The sequence below is a fragment of the Vigna unguiculata genome, chromosome 6 (genome assembly GCF_037176805.1).
Source record: "Vigna unguiculata cultivar grain cowpea cultivar isolate G323 ecotype 2 chromosome 6, ASM3717680v1, whole genome shotgun sequence".
NCBI classification, from domain to species: Eukaryota; Viridiplantae; Streptophyta; class Magnoliopsida; order Fabales; family Fabaceae; genus Vigna; species Vigna unguiculata.
The window spans coordinates 47,746,658-47,769,426 of record NC_140797.1 but is presented as its reverse complement, the minus strand read 5'-3'; the positions used below and the strand labels follow the sequence as shown (position 1 = coordinate 47,769,426).

At 32.1% G+C, this 22,769-nt stretch overlaps 4 protein-coding genes across 5 annotated transcripts; all 4 read right to left on the bottom strand.

The window, feature by feature from the left end:
- Nucleotides 1-1,295: 1,295 nt before the first annotated feature.
- Nucleotides 1,296-5,085, bottom strand: LOC114187592 (G-type lectin S-receptor-like serine/threonine-protein kinase At1g11300). Of its 2 annotated transcripts, none has more exons than XM_028075870.2 (8): nt 4,991-5,085; nt 3,233-4,481; nt 3,013-3,120; nt 2,643-2,845; nt 2,359-2,569; nt 2,018-2,255; nt 1,779-1,929; nt 1,296-1,695 (listed from the first exon to the last, which is right to left on the bottom strand). In XM_028075870.2, the coding sequence occupies exons 2-8, from the start codon at nt 4,476-4,478 to the stop codon at nt 1,387-1,389; spliced, it is 2,466 nt and encodes an 821-aa protein (XP_027931671.1). In that variant the 5' UTR covers nt 4,479-4,481; nt 4,991-5,085; the 3' UTR covers nt 1,296-1,386. The 2 variants fall into 2 exon arrangements, with proteins under 2 accessions (XP_027931671.1, XP_027931672.1); XM_028075871.2 differs by having other exon boundaries at nt 2,643-2,842.
- Nucleotides 5,086-5,653: 568 nt separating this feature from the next.
- Nucleotides 5,654-6,752, bottom strand: LOC114188749 (uncharacterized protein At1g08160). Its single transcript, XM_028077380.2, has one exon. It carries the CDS (start codon nt 6,595-6,597, stop codon nt 5,992-5,994), a length of 606 nt encoding a protein of 201 aa, XP_027933181.1. The 5' UTR covers nt 6,598-6,752; the 3' UTR covers nt 5,654-5,991.
- A 2,294-nt stretch (nt 6,753-9,046) lies between these two features.
- On the bottom strand, nt 9,047-12,319 carry LOC114188748 (G-type lectin S-receptor-like serine/threonine-protein kinase At1g11300). The gene is made up of 7 exons (XM_028077379.2): nt 11,009-12,319; nt 10,736-10,885; nt 10,377-10,525; nt 10,088-10,298; nt 9,745-9,979; nt 9,510-9,660; nt 9,047-9,425 (listed from the first exon to the last, which is right to left on the bottom strand). The coding sequence occupies exons 1-7, from the start codon at nt 12,291-12,293 to the stop codon at nt 9,117-9,119; spliced, it is 2,490 nt and encodes an 829-aa protein (XP_027933180.1). The 5' UTR covers nt 12,294-12,319; the 3' UTR covers nt 9,047-9,116.
- A 2,019-nt stretch (nt 12,320-14,338) lies between these two features.
- LOC114187457 (beta-amyrin synthase-like) lies at nt 14,339-20,970 on the bottom strand. The gene is made up of 16 exons (XM_028075718.2): nt 20,700-20,970; nt 18,622-18,807; nt 18,365-18,454; nt 18,094-18,282; nt 17,912-17,996; nt 17,652-17,818; nt 17,334-17,525; nt 17,127-17,240; nt 16,873-16,992; nt 16,521-16,643; nt 16,302-16,400; nt 16,149-16,205; nt 15,671-16,039; nt 15,506-15,586; nt 15,173-15,256; nt 14,339-14,748 (listed from the first exon to the last, which is right to left on the bottom strand). The coding sequence occupies exons 1-16, from the start codon at nt 20,967-20,969 to the stop codon at nt 14,611-14,613; spliced, it is 2,364 nt and encodes a 787-aa protein (XP_027931519.1). The 5' UTR covers nt 20,970; the 3' UTR covers nt 14,339-14,610.
- Between the last annotated feature and the right edge of the window lie 1,799 nt (nt 20,971-22,769).

Below are 22,769 nucleotides of genomic sequence, written 5' to 3'. Positions count from 1 at the left end.
GCATACTTCCTCTTTAGAATTCTATATCAAGAGTATGATTCAGATATATAGTTAGATGGTCCTTTAATTGTTTGCTTTCACATGTTTTGGCTGCTTACTACTTTGCTTGCCTATAACCTGTTTTATAATCTACTTGCTCAATAACATGTTAAATATTTTACTCTAGCTTACCCTTTCTCTTTGTGTCTGTTCTCTTCTTTAGCTTTTTTCCTTTTGCGATGATCACCAAATCCTTGGTGAGAGCAGATGTGGAGACTCTTGGTGATCGTGATGTTGGTGGGGAGACTGCTATGTAGTTAGGCTTCCTAGATCCTTTATTGCTCATTGTTGAACATTTCTTCTTATGTACTGTTATCTTGTAGTTTCTTGCTCTTTGAGCAAATTTCCAATTTAATCTAATATGTGTTTAAATTCTTTTCATGGCATTGTGTTGTGTCTTTGGACTTCCTTTCCAGTATAATTTATTATAACGGTAAAAGGTTAATTCTAATATACTTTATGTCAGTACTCTATTTTATACTATAAACATGAGACGTTCTATAGATTAGAATTATTCTACTAATTTGAGACGTTACATTTTATATATATATATATATATATATATATATATATATATATATATATATATATATATATATATATATATATATATATATATATATATATATATATATATACCATGGCTAATTGCACTAAGTTTATTTTTGAATTAATTCCATTTATTTTTCACTTTCGTGGTTAGAATTATTTTTGGAAAAATTAAGTTTTTATTCTCTAAATTACTGAGGTTTTTTATTTTATTACAATAATTTATAAAAACTGAGAGATTTACATTTAGAATTTATAGTGAGAATCAATTTTGAAAAGAAAAAGGGATGAGTTGCGGTTGAAGAAAAAGGTGTCTGAGGAAGCATTGGGGATATATTTTTATGGCTTAAATCGAAAGACTTAAGATTGTACGATGTTTCTAAATACAAAAGGGAATGTGGATTCTACAAAAGGTGATTGGGATCCAACTAAACACCCACTTTTGGGTGAACAGTGACGTTATCCGTTATCTAATAATACCTATTACTAACGATTGTTCGATTCGACCTAAATAAATCAAGTTGTGTGTTCATACTCATGGCTTAATGAATTAGCATTCAGCATACATATATACAGTTCAATGACCACTTTGAACTTAATTAATCTTTTTTACAAACAATTCCTTTTCAACTAGCCTCTTTTTGATATGTAAATTAGATATCAATATTTTTTTAAAATTAAAAATAGCTTATATCAGTATCTGTGGAAAGATATAATTTATTATGAAGTTTAATTTTATAAAAAGAAGCATTCATCAATAAACTTATATACAAGGTGTTAACGTTGTTCAACCATCATCTATCTGCCTTGCAAGTTTGTGACAGTGACAGTGTTGATGGAATTTGATTCGTGACTCCGCTGAGACGATTCTCCTTTTAACTCGGTGTGTCTTTGGATGAACGCTGGTTGTTGCGGAGGAGGAAAATTAACAATCTCACTATTTAGCATTGACAACACAGTGGCCATAGCAGGCCTCTCCTTAGCTAGTTCTTGCACACAAAGAAGTCCAATGTGTATGCATCTCAATATGTGTTCAACATACTCTGGATTCAATATTTCTGGATCAATCAGAGATTCAATCTCATCTTCATTCCATACTTTCCATGCCTTAACAAACAAAAACACAAATAAATTCTACCATTGTTTTTTGTTCTAAATTGTACCCAAAGAAAGAACCAAACAAAGCTTACATATCCTAAGAGGCTCAGTGCCTCCTCTTGGTTTCCAAAACTTGAATTTTTTCTGCCACTGATGATCTCTAACAGCAAAACTCCAAAACTGAACACATCTGATTTCTCTGAAAATAGTCCTTGCATTGCATATTCAGGAGACATGTAGCCACTGTATTTTAATTTCAAAATGAAGTTAGCGGTTATTAATGGCCCTTAACGTGAAAATATGACTTTGTATGAAAAGAAGGAACACTCACTATGTTCCAACAACCCTTCTAGTATTGGCCTCATCTTCGCTGCCCCCAAAGATTTTTGCCATACCAAAATCTGATATTTTGGGATTCAGTGCTCCATCCAACAGGATATTACTTGGCTTCAGGTCTCTGTGTATTATCCTTAGTCTAGAATCTCTATGGAGATAAAGCAAACCTCTCGAGACTCCTTCAATTATATTAAATCTTTTCTGCCAATCTAAAACTGACTTTTTGGCTGGATCTGAAGAAACAATGGAAAGTGAGGTAATCTTCAGGAAGCAATATGAATATGAATTTTTTTCATATTTGTCCTCAGCATAGGTAAGAAATAAAGGTGGACTAACCAAACAGATAAAAGTCCAAACTCTTATTCGGCATGTACTCGAATATCAGCATTCTCTCCCCTCCTTCAATACAGCAACCTAGGAGTCTTACAAGATTACGGTGTTGAAGTTTTGAAATTACTGTCACTTCGTTCATAAATTCTTCTGTCCCCTGCCTAGATGCTTTTGAAAGTCTTTTTACTGCTACTTCTTGCCCATTTTTTAATTCTCCCTAGAACAAAATTTTAAGGAAAACTTCAGACTGCACATAGTATTGATAGAATCAAACTTCACATGACAGTTACCTTGTACACCGCACCAAAACCACCTTGGCCAAGCTTATTAGCTAAATTGAAGTGATTTGTTGAAGCTGCAATGTTTTCAAAATTAAATACTGGCACGTCCTGGATTTTAACTTGTTGCAGCTCTCCACTGAGACCTGCAATTTGGCTTTCTGGATGGGTTTCCCTTATGCTCAGCACCAATGATGGTGATCTTTCCGTTCCTGCTGATATCATGGACACGAACCAAAATCAACACAATGAATTGACGGAGAAAAAAGAAGGAGATTTAACTACATTAAGTTTGTCAGCTAAAAAACCGACAGTCTACAAAGTATTAGAACCAAGATTCTTAAAAGCATCAAAGGGATAATAACTGAACAAGCAAACATACCAGAACGCTTAGAAGTCCATCTCCATAAAAAATATGCACATATAGCGAAAAGAAGGGCTCCTACTATCACTGTAGCTACAATGATTGATGTCATGTTTCTCCCCCCATCTGTATTGTGTAGCGATTAACACATTCACAATAGAATCTGGACATTAGACTAAAGTATTTATGAAGTTCTGATTTTAAACAAATTAGAGAAACAAAAGTTGTATGTACTTACTGAGTTCTGAAGGAGGTTGGCGAATGTAAAGATCAAGTCCTCCACTTGAGAACCTTACTATGTCAATTAACTCGCCCCTCCAAGACATGCAGCCAATGCCAGCATCATATGCATATGCTGTACATGAGCATTTATTGAGGCACTCTGTTCTGCATGTATCAACAGAAACAGATGATTGGAGTGCAAAATCTGGCACCTTAGACATCTGCAATTTCTCAAACCCATCTCCTGTGCTGGCTTCACTACTCTCACACTTGAGTGCTTCCCTTCTCACACATCCACTTGTCCAGTTTTGCCTATCCCATTCCTCGCGGTTTTTCGGCTCAAAACCACTCAAACAGTTGCATATTGGCACCTTATTGGGATCACAACTTCCATAAGCACCGCAGAAGCCATAAATATCACAGTTACTGTAGTAAATCATTCGCTTCCCAACTTGATGTCTGTTCATCCAAGAGCTGTAAACTAGTCTGCCTTCTGAAGTCAAGGAAATGGTCCCAAAGAAAGAATGATTTGGCAAAGTATAGATTATACTGACAGTTCCGTCATCTTCCCTTGTAACACTGAATCCATTCAGATACGCAGAAGTATACATCCTTGGCAAACCAATAAAACCCTGACCATTCCATGGACCTGAGCGCCAATACGGTTGTGTTTGATTCCAGACAAACACTTCAGGAACACTTAGACGGTCGAGGCTGCCCGAGAAGATTCCAACGGCTGGATCAGAAGGGTTTTTCCATGAAGTCACTTTGTCTTTCTTCCCCGTCACTTGGTTGTTGCTAATTATCATATTTGGGAGGAATGCGTGTGAGGGTTGTCTGAAGCTCTCCCAAATTGTCTTGCCTGTGAGGCTATCCAGCAAGACAAGGTTTCCAGTATTTTGAAGTTGCACAGTGCAATTGGACTCAATGTTTGAGACATTTGATGACCAAACAACTTGCTTTTTCCCATTTAATACTACAAGGTTTCTGTCATTAGATATGGTGACAACCCCTGAAGAATCCTCTAGCGGTCGGTCTCTGTTGGCCACCCATATGACATTGGATTCAGTGAGATACCAAACCCCTACATACCGGTTTGTTGAGTTTGTAGGGCTGAAGAATCCTAGCTTGAATGCGCCGTCATTAGAGGTCACGGTTTCAGGGTCTGACACTGTAAGGGTGTCCATGGCGGCGCCAAAAATCATGTACAAGTTCGACAACAGAATGAGAAAAACAGGTAACATGTTTCTAATGAATCGCATAACCTGTACCAATTGCCAGTGTATCATGCACTCTTCATATTGATGTAGGTAGAACAGCATTTGTGAATAAATTTAGATAAGACTTAAACTTGTAAGATAATTAAAATTAACTGACTTTAAATATAGATAAGACTTAAACCTGTAAGACAATTAGAGTTAACTAACTTTTACATATACAATATTTTTCATTTATTTTATTTTTTTTATAAACTATTCAAAATAATTTTTTCTTAAATAGAACTTGTGATGAAATTTAAGTCAAAATTTACATTTAAATTTATGGATCATTTCTCATTATATGTTCTTTAACTTTTTTATTTACAATTAATATGAAACTTAAATTCCATAAAATTCTTATGACAAGAGAATTTTTGTCAGAAAAGTAACCTATATACTTACAAAAGTTTTAATTGTAAATATTGTATTTAAAACGTAATTAAACTCTAAAAATTAACAATTATTTATATTTTTTAGGAAAAAAGTAAAAAGAAATTCACGTAGTTGGTGTTTACCTGGAATTTGGGTAATAGAAAGGCACTCCGAATGTGTATATGATTTTGGTGTGATGATTGATGGATCTAAATTGTTTTGAAGAAAAGTAAGTTTGGAGTTGGAATATATAGACGACGAAGTCGTCCCTCAACACTCTGACTCACTGCTTACATTTATTGCTTCACTCACACGCCTATCATCATCATACAGATTCAGACTCTCTCTCTGCGCATAAACATTGATATAATATTTGTGTGCGTATATTATAGTCTCATCTTAACTTACTTCATTCATTTGTAAGGTTGCATTCTTCTGTTTTACAACTTTATTCATAAGTTAAAAGAGATTAAAAAGAAAAATGAGTTAATAAGCTAATTAAAAATGAAAAGATACAAATATATTAAAAACTTGGATTAATTTACCAGTCAAACACTGTATTTGAATTTTTCCCCACGGAAAAGCAAACCTCACCATAGGAGGATCAATTTCTCCACTAAAGCTTAGTAACATATGCATTGACCTAAAGTTAATGGGAGCATTATCCCAAAGAAAAAGCAAACCTCGCCATAGGAGGATCTACTTCTCCACTAATCTTACTAACATAACCATTGACCAAAAGTTAATCTAATTTGGATTAAAAAAAAACAAAGAATGAAAATGAAAATCGAAATATAGACTTGACAAAAACAGAAATCCAATGTGGTCAAAGTCTCATTTGGCACTACGCCATTAATAATAGAATATAACTTTGAAGGACGACACAGCCAATGCTCACAAGTTACAACATTTGCATCCATTGGATGAATTACAGCCAATTTTCCCTTTTTTCGTGTATACACACAACCATTTCTTCAACATACAGGAAAACCAAAACCAATTAACAAGCCAATACAAAAAAAAAAAAAAAAAAATTAGAAAAACAACTGACAAAGAATCATAACATGAATTAGCGATGACAAAGTAAGAAGGACCGAAAAACTACAAAAACAAATAATAAATAGATTGAGAAGGGTTTGGTTGTTTAGAGCTCTACTTCACAAGGGACCCTTTGGAAACTCTTGGCTTTAGAGAAATGCACCAAGACAGGGGAACAAAATATCCTCAAAACCCGATGCTTCGATTTCCACGACCCAACCTTGAACCGTATCCTTGCCCTCACCAACACATCTAACTCGATATCCCCTGAGGATTTCTCAAGCTTAAGGTCCTTTGGCACGGACTCATACAGGGCCACGGTTTGGGCCGTGAGGCCCACGTGAAGCCTGGTCACATTTTTATGTGCCTGAAAGAATGGCTGAACAGCATTGGTGGCAAGAGTTTGGTCCTCGTAACGCACTGACACCTCAACAGTGTCGTAGTATATGGAGACTCTAGAATTTGGATTGTATGATCTTATAGTGAAATCGAAGTTTGCATAGAGGTGGTTTGCGTCCGTCAAGTTGAAGTTGTGGATTGCAGCATTCTCCACACTGTACTCCAACGTTTTAGGCTTCACAACCAACCAAACTATGATCACAGCTATACCCACGACAATGATCAACGCCAGTATTACCATCGCAAGGTAACGGAGAAGGTTTGAACCTTTTCGCTTGCTTCCTTCTCCGGTCTGTGAGGTAGGATGAGCCATTTCGAAAACTCTTCGATGAAGGTATGGTGTTTGATGAAAGAAGCCTATGAAATGGTGCGGCTTATATATTGCTGTCAACTAACGAAGGATAACATTGGACCTACCTATTTCTGAAACTTTTATTTAATCTCTACTTTTATCACTTTCAGAATTTCGTGCATGAAACTCAAGACATCTATGGATTCTTCGTCCAATGATTTTGTTCCTTTCTTGAGATTCAAGTGTCGAGTTACAAATAGTAACATACAATCGCAAGTAATGTAGCTGTCGGTATAAAGTGTCGCTTATACAAAATTTTACATTAAAACATCGTTCACAATGCTTTATTTAAAGAAAGGCATTATTCAACACGAAAAATTATGTTCAGGAATAAATTTTTTTAGTCATCGAATACATTTAATTTGTGTGCTTGAAAAATACATTTAATTACCACCTAAAAAACACACAATTATGCATAGGAGTTAATTCTAAATCCTTAATAAATATAGTTTATAAATAAAGAGAAAAAATTTCACCAGACAATCCATTGTCTATTCTACTACACTGATGAGAATTTGTGAAATAGGTCCTTAAACTGTTTTATTGGTTCTTAATCTTGCTGACAAATTTGGAATTACCAACGCTTTGTACGAACAACCGGCTTAGAGCAGCTGGGCCAGTAAACACGCCAGTGTCCATATAATACCAGGCCAATTCGAGTATCCTGATTTTATTTGGGCCTTTTCAATTGGACCATATGCAAATAGTACTAGGCCTTTACTTTCAACTCGCATCTTAACTTTTATGTATGCAAATTCTAATATTCATTTGTTTCTAAATAAATTTGTGATATATTCTTTTTAACTTGTTTCGTTAACTTCTGAAAACATTAAAAATGTCTGTATAAAATATTAAAAAACGAATAATAATAATAATAATATTTGTGAACATATATTTTAATTTATAAACATCAAACAAACAAAAAATGAAAATGTTACCCTAATGAGAGAGGATTCCTTGACTTAAATTGTGGTCTTTATTCTGTATTGTGAATATGTCCGTTGTAAAGGTTTCTTATGGTTCAGCTTAGCCACCACGGTATAATGGATGCTTTCCTTCTTTACCTTGCTTTCCTTTGCTTACGCGGCTAAGCACCAACATCTATTATTTTAATAATAATAATATTATTATTATATTATTATTACTGCATTGTAAATAGTACAAATATACAATCTCATTATATGGTTGTCATGAATGAATAGAGTTATCAAAACGAGTAATTCAACCCGACTCAACTTGATTCACCACGGGTTGATGATTTACTGAGCCAATTCAAACCGGTTCACTTTTTAGCGAATAAAAAAAATTTGAATTCAACCCGGTCCATCACAGGTTGACGGGTTAAATGGGTTGGCTCACGAGTTCACTTAATTAAAAAAAAAATATTATTTTTTCATTTTTTTCAGTCAAAACTAAATTGTAATTCTAATTAAAATCTAAATAAACTTTAATACAATCCAAATACAAAAAAAATAAAAAAAAATACAAATTATTTATGTGTCGGATAAAAAAACAATTTAACATGACACAAATATAAAGTCCAACTTAATAAAAAATAAATAAAAATACTTATGTGACCCTTTGATAGCTCGTAGGTTCCAACCCATTTTGACAACTCTAATCATGAGTCTATATTAGTGATCATATATATATATATATATATATATATATATATATATATATATATATATATATATATATATATATATATATATATATATATATATATATATATATATATATATATATATATAAAGGAAAAAGCTACATGTTTAAATAAAGATTTTTTGCTTTAATATCATTGCAGCATGCTAGCACTAAACAATAGATGCAACTTGCTATTCTCTAATCCAATTCATGTTTTATCATCCCAATCTCTATCCATTCTCTAGATACACTTGTGAAGGCTCTTAACAATTTTGTAGCTCTAATATTAAAGGCATAATTTAGACAACAAGCCTTATAATGGGCAAAGAGAGAGAAAAAATGACTCGGAAGGCAACAAGCAGCATAAAGAAAAGAGAAAACAGCATAAAAGAATATGATTACTAGTCCTGTTAAGATTGTAAAGCAATAGACTCAATCAATTATTCAGGTGAAAAAGGGAATGTTTTCAGTCAAGGTTGGAAATATGTTAAAAATTTAGCAGTTTTGGTTTCTGACTTTTCATCTTATATTGAACCGCAAATATTGATTACTTACTTTATTTTCCATAATTTCAGGTCTGATTCATTGTCATTTATCCTTTCCAAAGGCTTCTATTATAAAATGATTTTTATTCTAGACTTTTCATCACCCCTTTCATCCGTAATTAAGCACCAGTGCCAGATAGTTTATCAAAGGCCATCATTAAAGGATTACTGTTATATTGAATGTTTCTGATTATCTAGAAAATAAGACTGCTAGTGGATAAACATAACTGAATAATCATCAGCATATAGCATGGCAGCAATTTTCACAGCGAAAATGATTCTATATTGTTATCTTCCTTGGATATCAGTAAGAGTTACATGGTTGTTGGAGTTACAATTATTTTCTTGAGAAGAAGACTCTAAACTTGATGAACTTTGCTTCTGAACAAATGCAACTTGCCTAGGAGGAGGTAGATGGGAAATCTCACTGTTAAGCATTGAGAGCACAGTAGTCATTGTTGGTCTAGTTTTTGCAACTTCTTGCACACAAAGAAATGCTATGTGGATGCACCTCAAAATATGATTCTCAGATCCTGAAGCTGATATCTCTGGATCAACCAAAAAGCTAATGTTGTCTTCGTTCCATAGATTCCACGCCTAAGTAAAAATGAATTGAAATATTAGCAAGCATACAAAGGCTACATGCAAATAAGAAGGCTTTGAGGTGGGGAAGAGACTTACATATCCTATAAGGCTGAGAGACTGGTCATCATTTCGAAAACTAGTGTTTCTTTTTCCACTGATAATCTCTAATAGCAAAACTCCAAAGCTATACACATCTGATTTCTCAGAAAACAATCCTTCCATAGCATATTCAGGGGACATGTAGCCACTGTTTATTTATTCACATCACACAAAAGTTAATTCTCAAAGCAAATTTTCTGTTAATAATACAAGTACAGTAAAGCATACTTACTATGTTCCAACAACCCTCTTAGTATTAACTTCATCCTCGCCTTTGTATATTCTAGCCAAACCAAAGTCTGATATTTTGGGATTCAGATCTGCATCTAGTAAGATATTGCTTGCCTTCAGATCTCTATGTATAATTTTTAATCTAGAATCCCTATGGAGATAGAGTAAGCCCCGAGCAACTCCTTCAACTATAGTAAAACGTTTTGTCCAGTCTAGAAGTTTCCGCCGGAGTGGATCTGAAAATGAAAAAGAAATTTAGCCAAAGTAGGTTAGCAGGAACTGAATAAATTGTCCATATTTCACTTGAGCTGAATGTTTGGAAGGTGAAGTATATATGAACTAACCAAAGATGAATGCATCCAAACTTTTATTTGGCATGAATTCATAGATGAGCATCTTTTCGTCTCCTTCAATGCAGCAGCCAAGAAGTTTTACAAGATTGCGATGTTGAAGTTTAGAAATCACCATCACTTCATTCATAAATTCTTCTACACCTTGCCCAGATGCTCTTGAGAGTCTTTTCACTGCAATTTCCTGACCATCTGGCAGTAGTCCCTATTAGGAGAAATTGACCAAAATTAAAATGGAAGTTTTAGAAATAAGTGATATGAATGTCACTAGTCAAAATATTACCTTGTACACTGGACCAAAACCACCCTTTCCAAGCGTATTAGCTAAGTGAAAACTGTTTGTAGCATTTGCAACGACTTCAAATTCAAATAACGGTAGCTCATCCAGTTTTGCTGGTTTCTGGACCGCAGTCAATTTGTGACTCTCACTTCCTGTACATGTTCCAAATGTATTAGATTTTGTACATGTTCAAGAATCTACAATCTTGGAGCTTCCGAATTCAGAGCTATGGTAAATTGTTTTGTATCAAATGGTTGACAGCACAGATAGAAGCATATATAACAAAAGGAAGTACAACTTATTCTTCTTCAATGTTAGTTTTCCTAGTTCTATTTAGTTGTTTGTGTTTAAGGCTTGATTACCCGAATCTTCGGCAGTTCCCTTAAGCGACTGAAATCTGCGAATGGCTAGATAAGCACAGATGGCAAAGATGATTGTTCCAGCAGTTGCCGCTGTAACTCCGATGATTAATTCCTTGCCTCTTCTTTTATTAGCATGCTCTTGTGCATTACCTACAGAAGTTTAAAGAAAACACATTCAGAATCAGACAGACATGAACAATAAATTGGAATAATAGATTCTATGACTTGTTAAGACTAAACATGAATAAACAAAGAACAATAAAAATATCATACTGGATTGAAATTCTGAATGGGCGAGACGAATGTAGAGATCAATGCCTGCAGTTTGGAATTTTTGCAAGTCAATTAAGTCTCTAGTCCAATACAAGCATCCAATGCCAGCATCATACGCATACGCCAAACAAGAGCAATTCTTCAAGCACTGTGTTCCACACTGACCTTCCTCCACATCTAATCTCTCAGCAAAATCTGGTACTTTCATTGTTTCAAGTTTCAAAAATCTATCTTCTTGCACAGCTTCACTCCCATTGTCCAACCTCTCACACTGGAGTGGCACCTTTCTGACACACCCACTAGTCCAATTTTTCCTTATCCACTCCTCTTGATTCCTGGCCTCAAATCCACTCAAACAGCTACATATTGGTGAACTCTGCCCATTACAGCTTCCGAATGCCCCACATGTGCCATAAACGTCGCAATCAGAAATTCCCAGATCCAAAGTCAACCCTTTCTTATTGTTATAATACCTTACCAATTTAATCTTTCCTTCTGGAGAAAGGGTAAGGATTCCAAAGGAAGATGGGTCAGCAAAACTGTAAGTCAGATAAACAATATCATTTCCTTCATATCCTACACTCCATCCATAAAGATACCCAGTTGACATCAATGGTGTCCCAATGAAGATTCTACCATTCCATGGGCCAGTCCTCCAATAAGGCCGAGTCCCATTAATCCATAGAAACACCTCTGGAGCATGCAAACGCTCAAGGGAAGCAGAGAAATAGCCAGTAGAAGGATCGGAAGCACTTTTCCTTGACACAAACTGTATTTTCTCACCCGTGACTTTGTTAGCACTTATCTTCATGGTTGGCACTGCTGCATCACAAGGATGCTCGAAACTCTCCCATACGGTCTGTCCCGTGGAGTCATCTTTCAGCACTAGTTTCCCGTAACGGGAAATTTGAGCAGTGCAGTACCTTGTTGCAGTGTTTGACACATTGGACGACCAAATAACATGGTTTTTTCCATCAACTAGAACCAGGTTACCATCTTTGGAGATTTTCAAAACCCCAGAAGAATCAAGGAGCGGTTGGTCTCTATTAGCTATCCATATGACGTTGGCATCAGAGAGGTACCAGATTCCTACATAGCGGTGCGTTGAATTCTGAGGGCTGAAGAAACCAAGTACGAAGACACTGTCGTTCGAGGTTACTATCTCTGAATCTCTTATGGATTGAGAATGTGTAAGGGTGTTCCTGGCAGAGGCCAAACCCAGGAAAATGATGCAAAAGGCTATGAACAAAGCATTTAGCAAACAAGTGTGACTTGGGAAAACCATAATATCAGTGCTCAATAATTGGTATGCACAACTGTGAATTTAATGAATTTAATGCTTGTACAATCCTTTGATGTTTCGTTAAACCGTGGTACTGTGCAGTTAACAAGGTTTAAGCCCACTCCGTGATTCAATAGAAAATGCTGTTTGACTTTGTATTTCGGTGAGTTGTCTTTTCAAAAGAGGACTGAATTAGTGAGGTAACCATATGATATTACAATTACCATCATGACTTGGAATTTTGATTCATAAGGAGTCAAAATATTTTTGCACCTTTTGTTAACATAAAAATGAAAACTATACCACAAATCATAATAGTATATATCAATCTATATGGAGTTGTTTCATATTAACTAATAATATGGAGTTGAAGTCTTCATTAAGTAGTGGGGTTAAACGGTCCAAGGAGAAGTGTCTCCAATTCTATAATGAGCCTTGTATAAGTATTATTATTATATTTGTTTGTCGAGTTATGATATGTTAACAAAGTATTTTTAACAAAGTTTTGACAAACTTTCCTATTTAGGTAAAAAACTATTATTTTATTATTTTTAAAAAATAAAAAATTAATCAACTTTAATTCTATTTTTAGAAACTTTGTTAACTTTGTCAAAAAATAATTTCCCTGGTTTGTCATACTCAGCATTTAGTTGACTCACAGTGCTCCATTCAGCTGATGAAATGCTACTTCCCTTTTTCTATTAATTTTGTCGAGGAGTTGCCCCAGCTCTTGAAACGGTGGAAAGTGATGTCACATCAATACGTTTTAATGAAAATATTTTATGATACTTAGATTCAAACTTATGATCTTAAGTATAGTTTTTGAAATAAAAATGTGTTAAAGTTTTTCTGAGATTCTATTCAGTAAATAATCACATAAAAAGATGATAACATGATCTTTTTCTTGATCTTTGTTGATTGTGTTTTCTTTTCGTGGACCGCACATGAATTGGTGGTACTATATCATTTCAGGGTCTAAACAGATTAATGATTTACTGGTAATGAGAGACAGTTTTAATCTAGAATACCGTTTTTCAAAAAAAAACAACAAAACGCGTCCTGCGAGTAGAATATCAAATTTTAGAGAAGCCGCAGTTGTTGACTGAGGTTAGAATCAAACCGCACTGTTCACCATTGAATGTTTGTATAGCAAATTTCAGGAACCTAAAGGTGAAGTAACATGATACACCTTGAGTATACCATTTTATTCCTTTGTTTTATAATTTTATATCAGTAATAATGTGTTCAAGAAAAGCCGATGGTGATTGTTGAAATAAAACCTTATTTAAGATATTATAATCAAATCTTGTTCAAAATAAAGCAATAATAATATGGGCCGAGATTGATGCAGGTTTGAAATGATAATTTTTTTTAAGGGTAATATTTTAAGAATATGATTTAAAATAAAAGGGATAAATATATCTTTTGTTCCTCAATTTTCATTGAAAATTGGGATTAATTATTTTTTAAAATTTTGATCTAATTTAGTCTCCAAATTTTAGAACTTCATGAATTTAATATTTTAACCCAATTTTGTTAAGTGTATTTAACATTCAAATGCATCTCATGATAGCATTTGAGGTGTTTATATTGTTTGACACACTTTTATTTCAATGTTAGCTAAAAAACTATCATGAAACGCATCTGAAACATAAAATAAACTTAATAAAAAAATTTAAAGGACTAAAATTGGATAATTTTAAAATTACATGACTAAATTGGACCAAAATTTTAAAATTTAATTTCAATTTTCACATAAAAAGACAAAAACATATTTAACGTTAAAGTATATCATTTCGCTTGCAAACATTAATAATTAACAATGTTGATTAATATATATATATATATATATATAATGAATGGTTATTGTTTAATAATTTATTACTTATTTTTACAGTGTAAATCTACATATGATAATTTAATATTTTGTTTACTATGATTTTGTATCAGTTTGTTAATTAATATTTTATATTAAAAATTGTCTTTAATTATTTCAAATTTATTATTGTTTAACTATGCTTTGTTCCAGACGAACACTGTGTAAACCATTAAAACAACCCACAAAGAACTTTTATTGGTCTTAAACAAATGACATCTCAGCAAAGAGTAATGGAGGGCAGACAACTTCTTTCACCTTCACAATTTCATCTGGATCCCCATAAATTTTTGTATTTTAGTGTAATTCAAAATATAAATTTTACATTCATATAATTTGAAATGTATTTTTTATTTTGCATTTCAGATTATATAACTTTAGAAAATAAAAATAATTTATTTTAAGTTATAGATTTGAAAATAAAAAAAGTTATAGAGAATGAAATTATGATGATGAAGGAAGAAGCTGGCCAGAAGGTAATAGAACATTTGTACGATATTCAGCCAAAGCCCACATTGGGAAAACATTTCTATAAAAAGGGTAATGAACCAAGCAATTCCTCAAGTATACTCCAAGGGTTTCCTGCCATAAAAATCACAACCAAATATTAAAAATTAAACATCATCCTCATTTATCGATTTCAAAACAAATACAAAACTGGACAATGTTATTTCCATGCAATTTTTCTTTTAAATCATTATTCTTTTTCTTTATTTATTTTCACTCACCACCACCTAAAATATTAATCCAAGTAAAATACACCTCTTTCAAGTTTGATTTTTCTTAATTGTTAAATATATATTTTTTGTTTCCAAATTATTAAAAAAAATTATGATAGTAAAATATTTTATCTAATAAAAAACAAGCAGAGGTTATATTATATAGTTTAATATGGAATTCCATTTGACACATGAAAAATACTTTATACTAATAATTCTTATCACTATTGCCTAAGCATATATATCGATACTATATGAAATTGAAAGAATTGAGATTTGAAATATACTTGTTGGGGCCAATCACCATCTTCTAACTGAGAATTGATTAGTAACTTTGCTGCACGATGAAGCGGAGTTGGGTCTCTTTCAGCCTACATATACAAAATTTTGAAAATGAAAATGAAAAAACGGGCATTATTTAATATAGAGAAGGGGAGAACAAACATCAATGACATCAATAAATGACCTGAATCTAACCACATAAGATATTGATACTACTCTCAACCCAAAACCTTAAGACAATAAATTTATGGATCTTTATTTTTATATATTACTCTACTTTCTCATTTCTAACCAATGTGAGACTTAGACTCACACTTGAATTTCTAAAGATCCCATACCTGGTGAGAAAGAATTAGAGCCATGAGAGCCCAAGATGTTTGCACAAGATTTGATCGACCTCCTTCAAGAGGTACATACTCCTTAATCATATATAAACATTGTTAGAAACTTAATTAGTAGCATTATTTATAATTATGATAAATGATGATTCAATCAACACAAACCTTCCTTGGGCAAGAAAGGTAACTCTCTCCCCATCCACCATCTTCATTTTGTATTCTAAGCAGAAACTCCACACCTTTACGAATAGCAACACAGTCTTTGTAACTTTTTCCAGCAGCAACTAAACCTCCCAGTGCAAACCAGGAACAGTAAGTGAAGCAAACTGCCCAATTCCCATACCAAGAACCATCCTCTAATTGTGATTTTTCAATGAATGCTGCTGCTTTACCAATGAAACTCTCAATCTCTTCCTTCCTATGCTCTGGATAAAGCTTTTTGAACAACACCAGAACTTCAATTGATGATGCAGTGCATTCAACATACTCATGCTCAACTACTATGTCAGCAAAGAACTCCGTCGGATTCAGCAGCTGGTAAGTAATCACAAACTTACTAATTAATCCATTATTAAAAATGATTAACAAAACTTTTTTTTTTGTTAATATTGAATTTATAGACATTAATTAATATAACACTTACTTCTAACCATTCCTGAGCTCTTGCTGGCTCCCATGCAGCCATACCTCCATTCGCACTCTATATAGTAATTAAAGTAATAAAATGAATACAAAAACAAAATATTACATATTTTAAAGTTATAGAGAAAAATATGTATAATTGAATAATACTCACCTGCAGTGACAGTATAAGACTGACTGAATCATATAACTTTTGAGGTTCCATTTTTTCCCCCACAATCTCTTCTGGCAACACTGATAAAAGTAGACAACACTGAAACATAGGATAATTAATGAATTCGTTACGTTAATATGTGTGCTTGTTTTGTACACGAAACTTTTTAACAAAACAAAACTAAAAATTATGTGACCTTAAATAAGTACTATTAATTACCTTTAAACATTCTGCAGTAGTATCAGAAACTTGCCATGCTTGGTCTCTATCTGCCAGGGCCCATGACCCCTTACAGATATAACGATACATACTCTTAAAATCTCCCGAAGGATTTTCCGTTACCTATAAAATTAGAATGTTTTGAAATTAACTACAATTTTTTATTAGTTATATATAATATATAATTGCTTGCACCAAGAAATTATTTTCGTTATTTAATTTCCCAGTCATGATTTCAATTAAACCTATGGGTCTAAAATAATTTGTTATTAGGTGAATTGTACATTAATTCTAGATGAAGTTATGAGCGTTTTCTTCCTCAACTTATATTGTGATATACGTAATTTGTAACCTGAGATTTCTTGATGAAATCGTGTGCTTTTGCAAGTGTGGGACCTAAATCATCTACTAGGTTAGTGGCTAGTAGAGCTTGAACAATGAAACCAGCGTCCCATGACTGGGTTCCAATACCCTGCATTATATAATATAAACAAATGGATTAATTACTATATCATACATTTTTTTTTACCATTAGCAACTATAGTATTTTTATTCAAATTAATGTGACAACACCTTTACTAATAAAATTGGTAATCCAATATTTACCTGCATGGTCATTCCATCTTCTGAAATCCATAAACAATCTGGGATCCTTGCAAGATGCTTTTTGAAAGCATCTCCATTTGGAACTTCTACCCAACAAGCAAGCATGCACAAAACCTAGAAAATACAAAGCATGACTGTTTTAATGAATTCCAGAGAAAAACTAAAAACTTTATTTATACCAGCATATCGAAAATGATGCTGTTTTACCTTTTCAACACATCCAATAGCAATATATCGACTATTTTCATCTTCATAGTGGATATGCTTCATTGTTACTTCAAGTGCTTTTTCTCTTACCAACTTGTTCAAAGGCCATCGATTTAGAAGGGGTTCGGTGAATACATATAAACTATCCCATATTAGATCTTGTATCCAATGATGAGGATAGTAAAGATCTTCCTGTAATTCATAAAAATTTGTCCATGTGTATTAAATTAGAGTTCATTCCTTAATTAATAAATAGTTTTGTTTTTATTTTCCTAAATATAAAATTATCTACACAATAAATAATTGAGTATCTCTTACTTTTGCACATTTATGACGTGCTTTCCTCCAGGTATTTTCATCGTACGGTTCAACAAAAAGCTCTTCTCTCAACTTTGCTGTCAATGGCGTAATTGGAGCCATGAATTTCTTCCCATATAAATACGACATGGGCATGTATACCAATCGACAGTAACACCACATTTTACCTGTATTAATGAGATAAAATTTAACAATGGGATATTTTATATATATTCCAAAAAAAAAATAGTTAGAAATAAAAATGGATTAATTAATTTAACCCGGATGCATAGGAAGAAAAGAAGGAAGGATCCAAAATTCTGGAGGCATTGGGTTGCTTCCACCCCAGTCAACTACACCAAGTACCTATATATAAGTATCAGATTTTTGTTTAACATTCATGCATTTTTGCATATATATATATTTACGTATTAATTTAAATGTGAGAGAAAAATATTCGTACTGAAAGCCAGAATTTGCCCCATGAAGGTATATGCGTTACACCACCATGATCCCGAATCCACTTTCTTGCTGTAACACAAGCATTGTTATTGGGTCCTTCTCCGAGAATTCGCAAACATATATAATTGAGCGCAGTGCAAAACATGGTGCTGTGACTTTCTATGTGCAGTCCCCAACCTCCATCTTCGTTCTTCAAATGTTTGCCAGTTAATTTTCAGAAAAATAACCTTTTAGTCCTTAAATTACTCCACAATTTTAAATTAAACATATACCTGGTGACAATATGTGTAGCGGAGAATTTCTTTACGATGTTCTTCTGAAAATACAGAATCAAGATGTCCTGTAATGTATAAACAAATCACCTGCAATATTGTTATACAGAGAAACTTGTAAGGACCCAATTTCACAGAATAGTTCTTTGAATAATTTCAATTGATTAATTTTATGATTACACATATATATGTTTTGATATAGAAAGTGATTTGAAATAAAAAAATTAAATAGAAAAATTAGAATAAGTTGAACTTACCAATGCAGGAGTAAAGAAGAGGGAACCTGCGAGGTGAGCAGGCCAATGGCCATCACTGGTTTGTAGTGCGGAAAGGTAAGAAGCAGCCCTCTTCACTGTGCTTGTAGTTTTCTCCAAACTTACTTTTTCACCATCTTCAATCTTCACTTTCGCTATCCTTTCTTTGAACTTATTCTCTCTCAAAATCTGTAACAACATATTTTTCTCTTCTCATTAACCAACCTATTCAAAAACAAAACCTTAAGTTTCTTTACATTTTTTTTTAATTATTTTTACCTTTTATCTCCCCTCATAGTCAACCACTCCTAGAATTAATTCACACCTTTATATATATATATATATATATATATATATATATATATATATATATATTGATAAATTTCATCCTCCAATCTACTTTTGAAAAATGATATTATTACTCCTATTTTTTTATTCTCATCCTTTATTTCTAACGTGATTTAGTATGAATCATTGATTAATGTATCATTATGTACTATACCCAAGCAAATTCAGACAACCACCCTATCTAAACCGCCTACGTATAGTCCTATTATAAAAATAGTAGACGGATAGTCAACCAAACAAGATAGCACACATGACGGCTCAGGCCACCTACTATAAAAGATACAGTATAATGAAGAGATGCTAACTCCAAAACTTAGGGAATTACATGTGAGGCCCCTCACAAAGACTCGAGACTTGGGCTTAGTCCAGACCCATCTAGAATCTGAATATTGGCCCAAAGTGGCTAAAGGGTGCCCAACCCACAAGAAGGGGCGGACACAATTAATGACTTTATAAATACATATGGACCCCAACAATTAAGAGCTACGCTTTCATTGATTCACTAATTTGAGATTTGATTTTTTGAGAGTCCTCGTTGACTTGATCGTAGAAGTCCTTTCCGCAGGTAGTCCTCAAGGGTCCAGACCGTCAACATTAGGAGAAGACGCATTCAAGTCAAGGAAAAATCATTCCAAGAAGTCAATGATTGGGGTTCTGCTCCCTAGCATTCTATTATTGTTTCCGCAAGAACACATTGTCTTCTCTTTTAAAAAAATCAATAATTTACACTAACTCACGTCAGATGATAATAAATGAAAGTCGACAAAATGGAAATCATAGTATATTTTCCTTTACTTTTTTAAGAGTTTTTTTTTTTTTCCAAGTTACCTTTTTATTTTTCATTTTTAATATTTATTTATTTTTAATTTATTTTTTCTTTTTTTCTGAAATAGCAGACGATCGAGAATATTGATTTAACTACTTCCTTACTGATAACGTCACTCCTTAAAATTGCAAATAAAATTTAGCAATCGTAAACGAATACCGTAATGATAAATTTTAAATGATTTCAACAGTTTAAGATCATCACATGATTAAGAATCAATTAGTTATTAACTTCGTATCTAAAATTATAGTGATCGGTTAGATTGATTTTTAAAATTAATAAAACTGTAAAATAATTTCTAGAGTCTTAAACAATCAATCAATTCAATCCTTAAAATTGAATTAAACTATTTTTCAAAATTGAAATAAATAATAATAATAATAATAATAATAATAATCTTTGAAATTAAAAATTATTGATCATTAATCCATTTACGTTATTCGCTGGTGTTTTGGTATGATAAACATAATTGTCATGTCAAAAGCCACTGTTAACTATAGTAAGTTATTTTTCTTTCTTCCATTAGTTTTGTATTAATTTTATCCGTTTTATTATATAGAGTAGAATGAACAAACCAATCGACCTTTAATGAGATAGAGATATTTGAACTAGTACAAAAGCAACGATAACTACTTCTCATCTAAGGATTGTTGTGAATGTAATGACTCCGAGGACAAAAATCAATTTTGTTTTATCTACAGGTTCTGAATTAAAGACTCTTAATCTACTAAAATTAAATTTTGAAAAGAAAAAAAATGATGTTTAGATCCAACATTCGTGGGAGTTTTGGCATTAAAGTGATTCAACAAGATGATCTAATTCAAAGAAACCATTAATTGTGACCTTAGTAAAACTCGAAGCACAATACATTACAATAAAAAATGAGTGTTTGGTTAATTAATGTTACCTGAAAACGCCAAAGTCGATCAGCACAAGCCTTGGTGTGGAAACGATTTTGATAGAAGTTTTGACGAGCAAGCTGAACTTGGTTTGTCTCCTCAGCAGTGGCTGCTTCGGAATCAAACTCCCATGTTTGTCTTCCCACAAAATTATTTGTGCTAAACAGATATGGATCATTTCCTCCATCTCCTATCTTCAACCTCCACATTTTCTTTTCTTTTCTTTTTTCTGTGCACAACTCAAACAACCACTCTTCTTTATAGATTTCCTCTCTCATTTTCTACTTCCTTTATTCCTTAGGGCTGCATGTGGCTTTCTTAATGTGGTAGAATTAAATGTCATCAATATGTGTGTCCAAATTAATATCACTGAGACACGTGTTTTTATTAGAATCTCACCGTACACAAAATAAAATTGTGGCACTGAAAATGAAAGCATATATAAAATATGATTGTATAGAGTAAAATAATAAAAAATAAATAAAAACCTTCTGATGATGTTGAAAGTTGAAAGTTGAAAGTCCAAATATGCAGAAAGGAAGGTATTATTATTGCAACCAACCTTCTGGTTTTTTAAGATTGAAAACTATGTTGTTCTGATAAGACTGGGTCCTATATTTATGTGGTGAAATGAGTGCGGGTATGGAAGGCATTCCATGTGATTCACCCTTTCCTCACTGTAACTGTCCAGACAATTGCCTACCACATTTCTTTAACCAATGGAACTATCATCATTTTTCTCTTTTTCTTCAACTCCAACTCCCATATATTTTAGTACAAAAATATTTTTTTAATAATTTTGTTGTGTTATTTTTTAAATGATTTTTTATTTTTTATTTTAAAATTAGAAGATGTGATCTTAAATTGTGAAAATAATTTTTTAAAATTTAATTGTCTTTTTTAATATTTTCTGTAATCTCATATTTGTACGGCATTTTATTCTCTTATAAGTTTATGATGATTTCTTTTAGGAGATAGTTTATTTTACATTTTTATTACTATTTGACAACTTTTTATAAAAGAGTAAAATTATTTTAGAAAATTTAAATTTTTGTATTTAAAAAAAACTAGAAAAATAATAATAAATAGTAGTGTTATATGAAAGTAAAAAATTCATGTGTCAAAGTACCACCGTTTTCGTTTTTTCTTTCATCAATGCTTGATGTTCACAAAAGCAGGTTTTGTTTCTATTGCCAAATTCTATTCCAAGTCTAAGTATCATATTATTATTAAATAAAAACTAACTTTAATCCATAAATGCGTTATATATTAGGCGTTTAAAAATTGAATGACTTATTGAATATTTTATTAATAGATTGATTAATTCAAACAAAAAATAATAAAATTTAGAAAGTAATTAAACCCTTATATATATAATAAAAAAATTTATTTAATATATTTTAATTTAATTTTGGAACATTATTTTATCATAATAGTACAGTCCATCATTTAATTTTATTTATTCTTGAAAAAATTATCTTAAGAAAATAAATAAATATTTTAATGAATTAATTTTTTATAGAAAATTTCTTATACATTTGTTCTCTTTCATTCTATTTATTCCTTTCACATTTATAAAGGCATTAATTATATAATTCTACAAATAGAAAATTAAAATTATAAAAAACATTAAGGGAGAGGACCTGTTTTGTTGTACTATTAAATGTATCAACTCCTCAACCATATATCTGCTGACCGATTCAGGGAAAACACACAGACGTGTAACACTTTTCAATGGTCATAAGATTTGCTGCTGTTTGTTTGCATTTTTTTTTATAATATTTTATAAGATTTTCTTTTAAAATTATATTATAAGATAAATATACTATAACTACTCTACATTTAACAATTCCTCCCAAATCAAAGAATTTTTTAATATAAGATTGATAAAATGATTACATAAGTTAGTTAAAGAAAAATCTTCTCTCTTTTATTAAATATGAATGACAGTAGATAATAATAGTATAATATTATTAAGTTAATATATAAAATAAATTTATATTTGAAATTAATAAAAAAATTAATTATTGATGAATAAAAAGAATATTATAAAAAATAGGTAAAAATAATCGTTAATT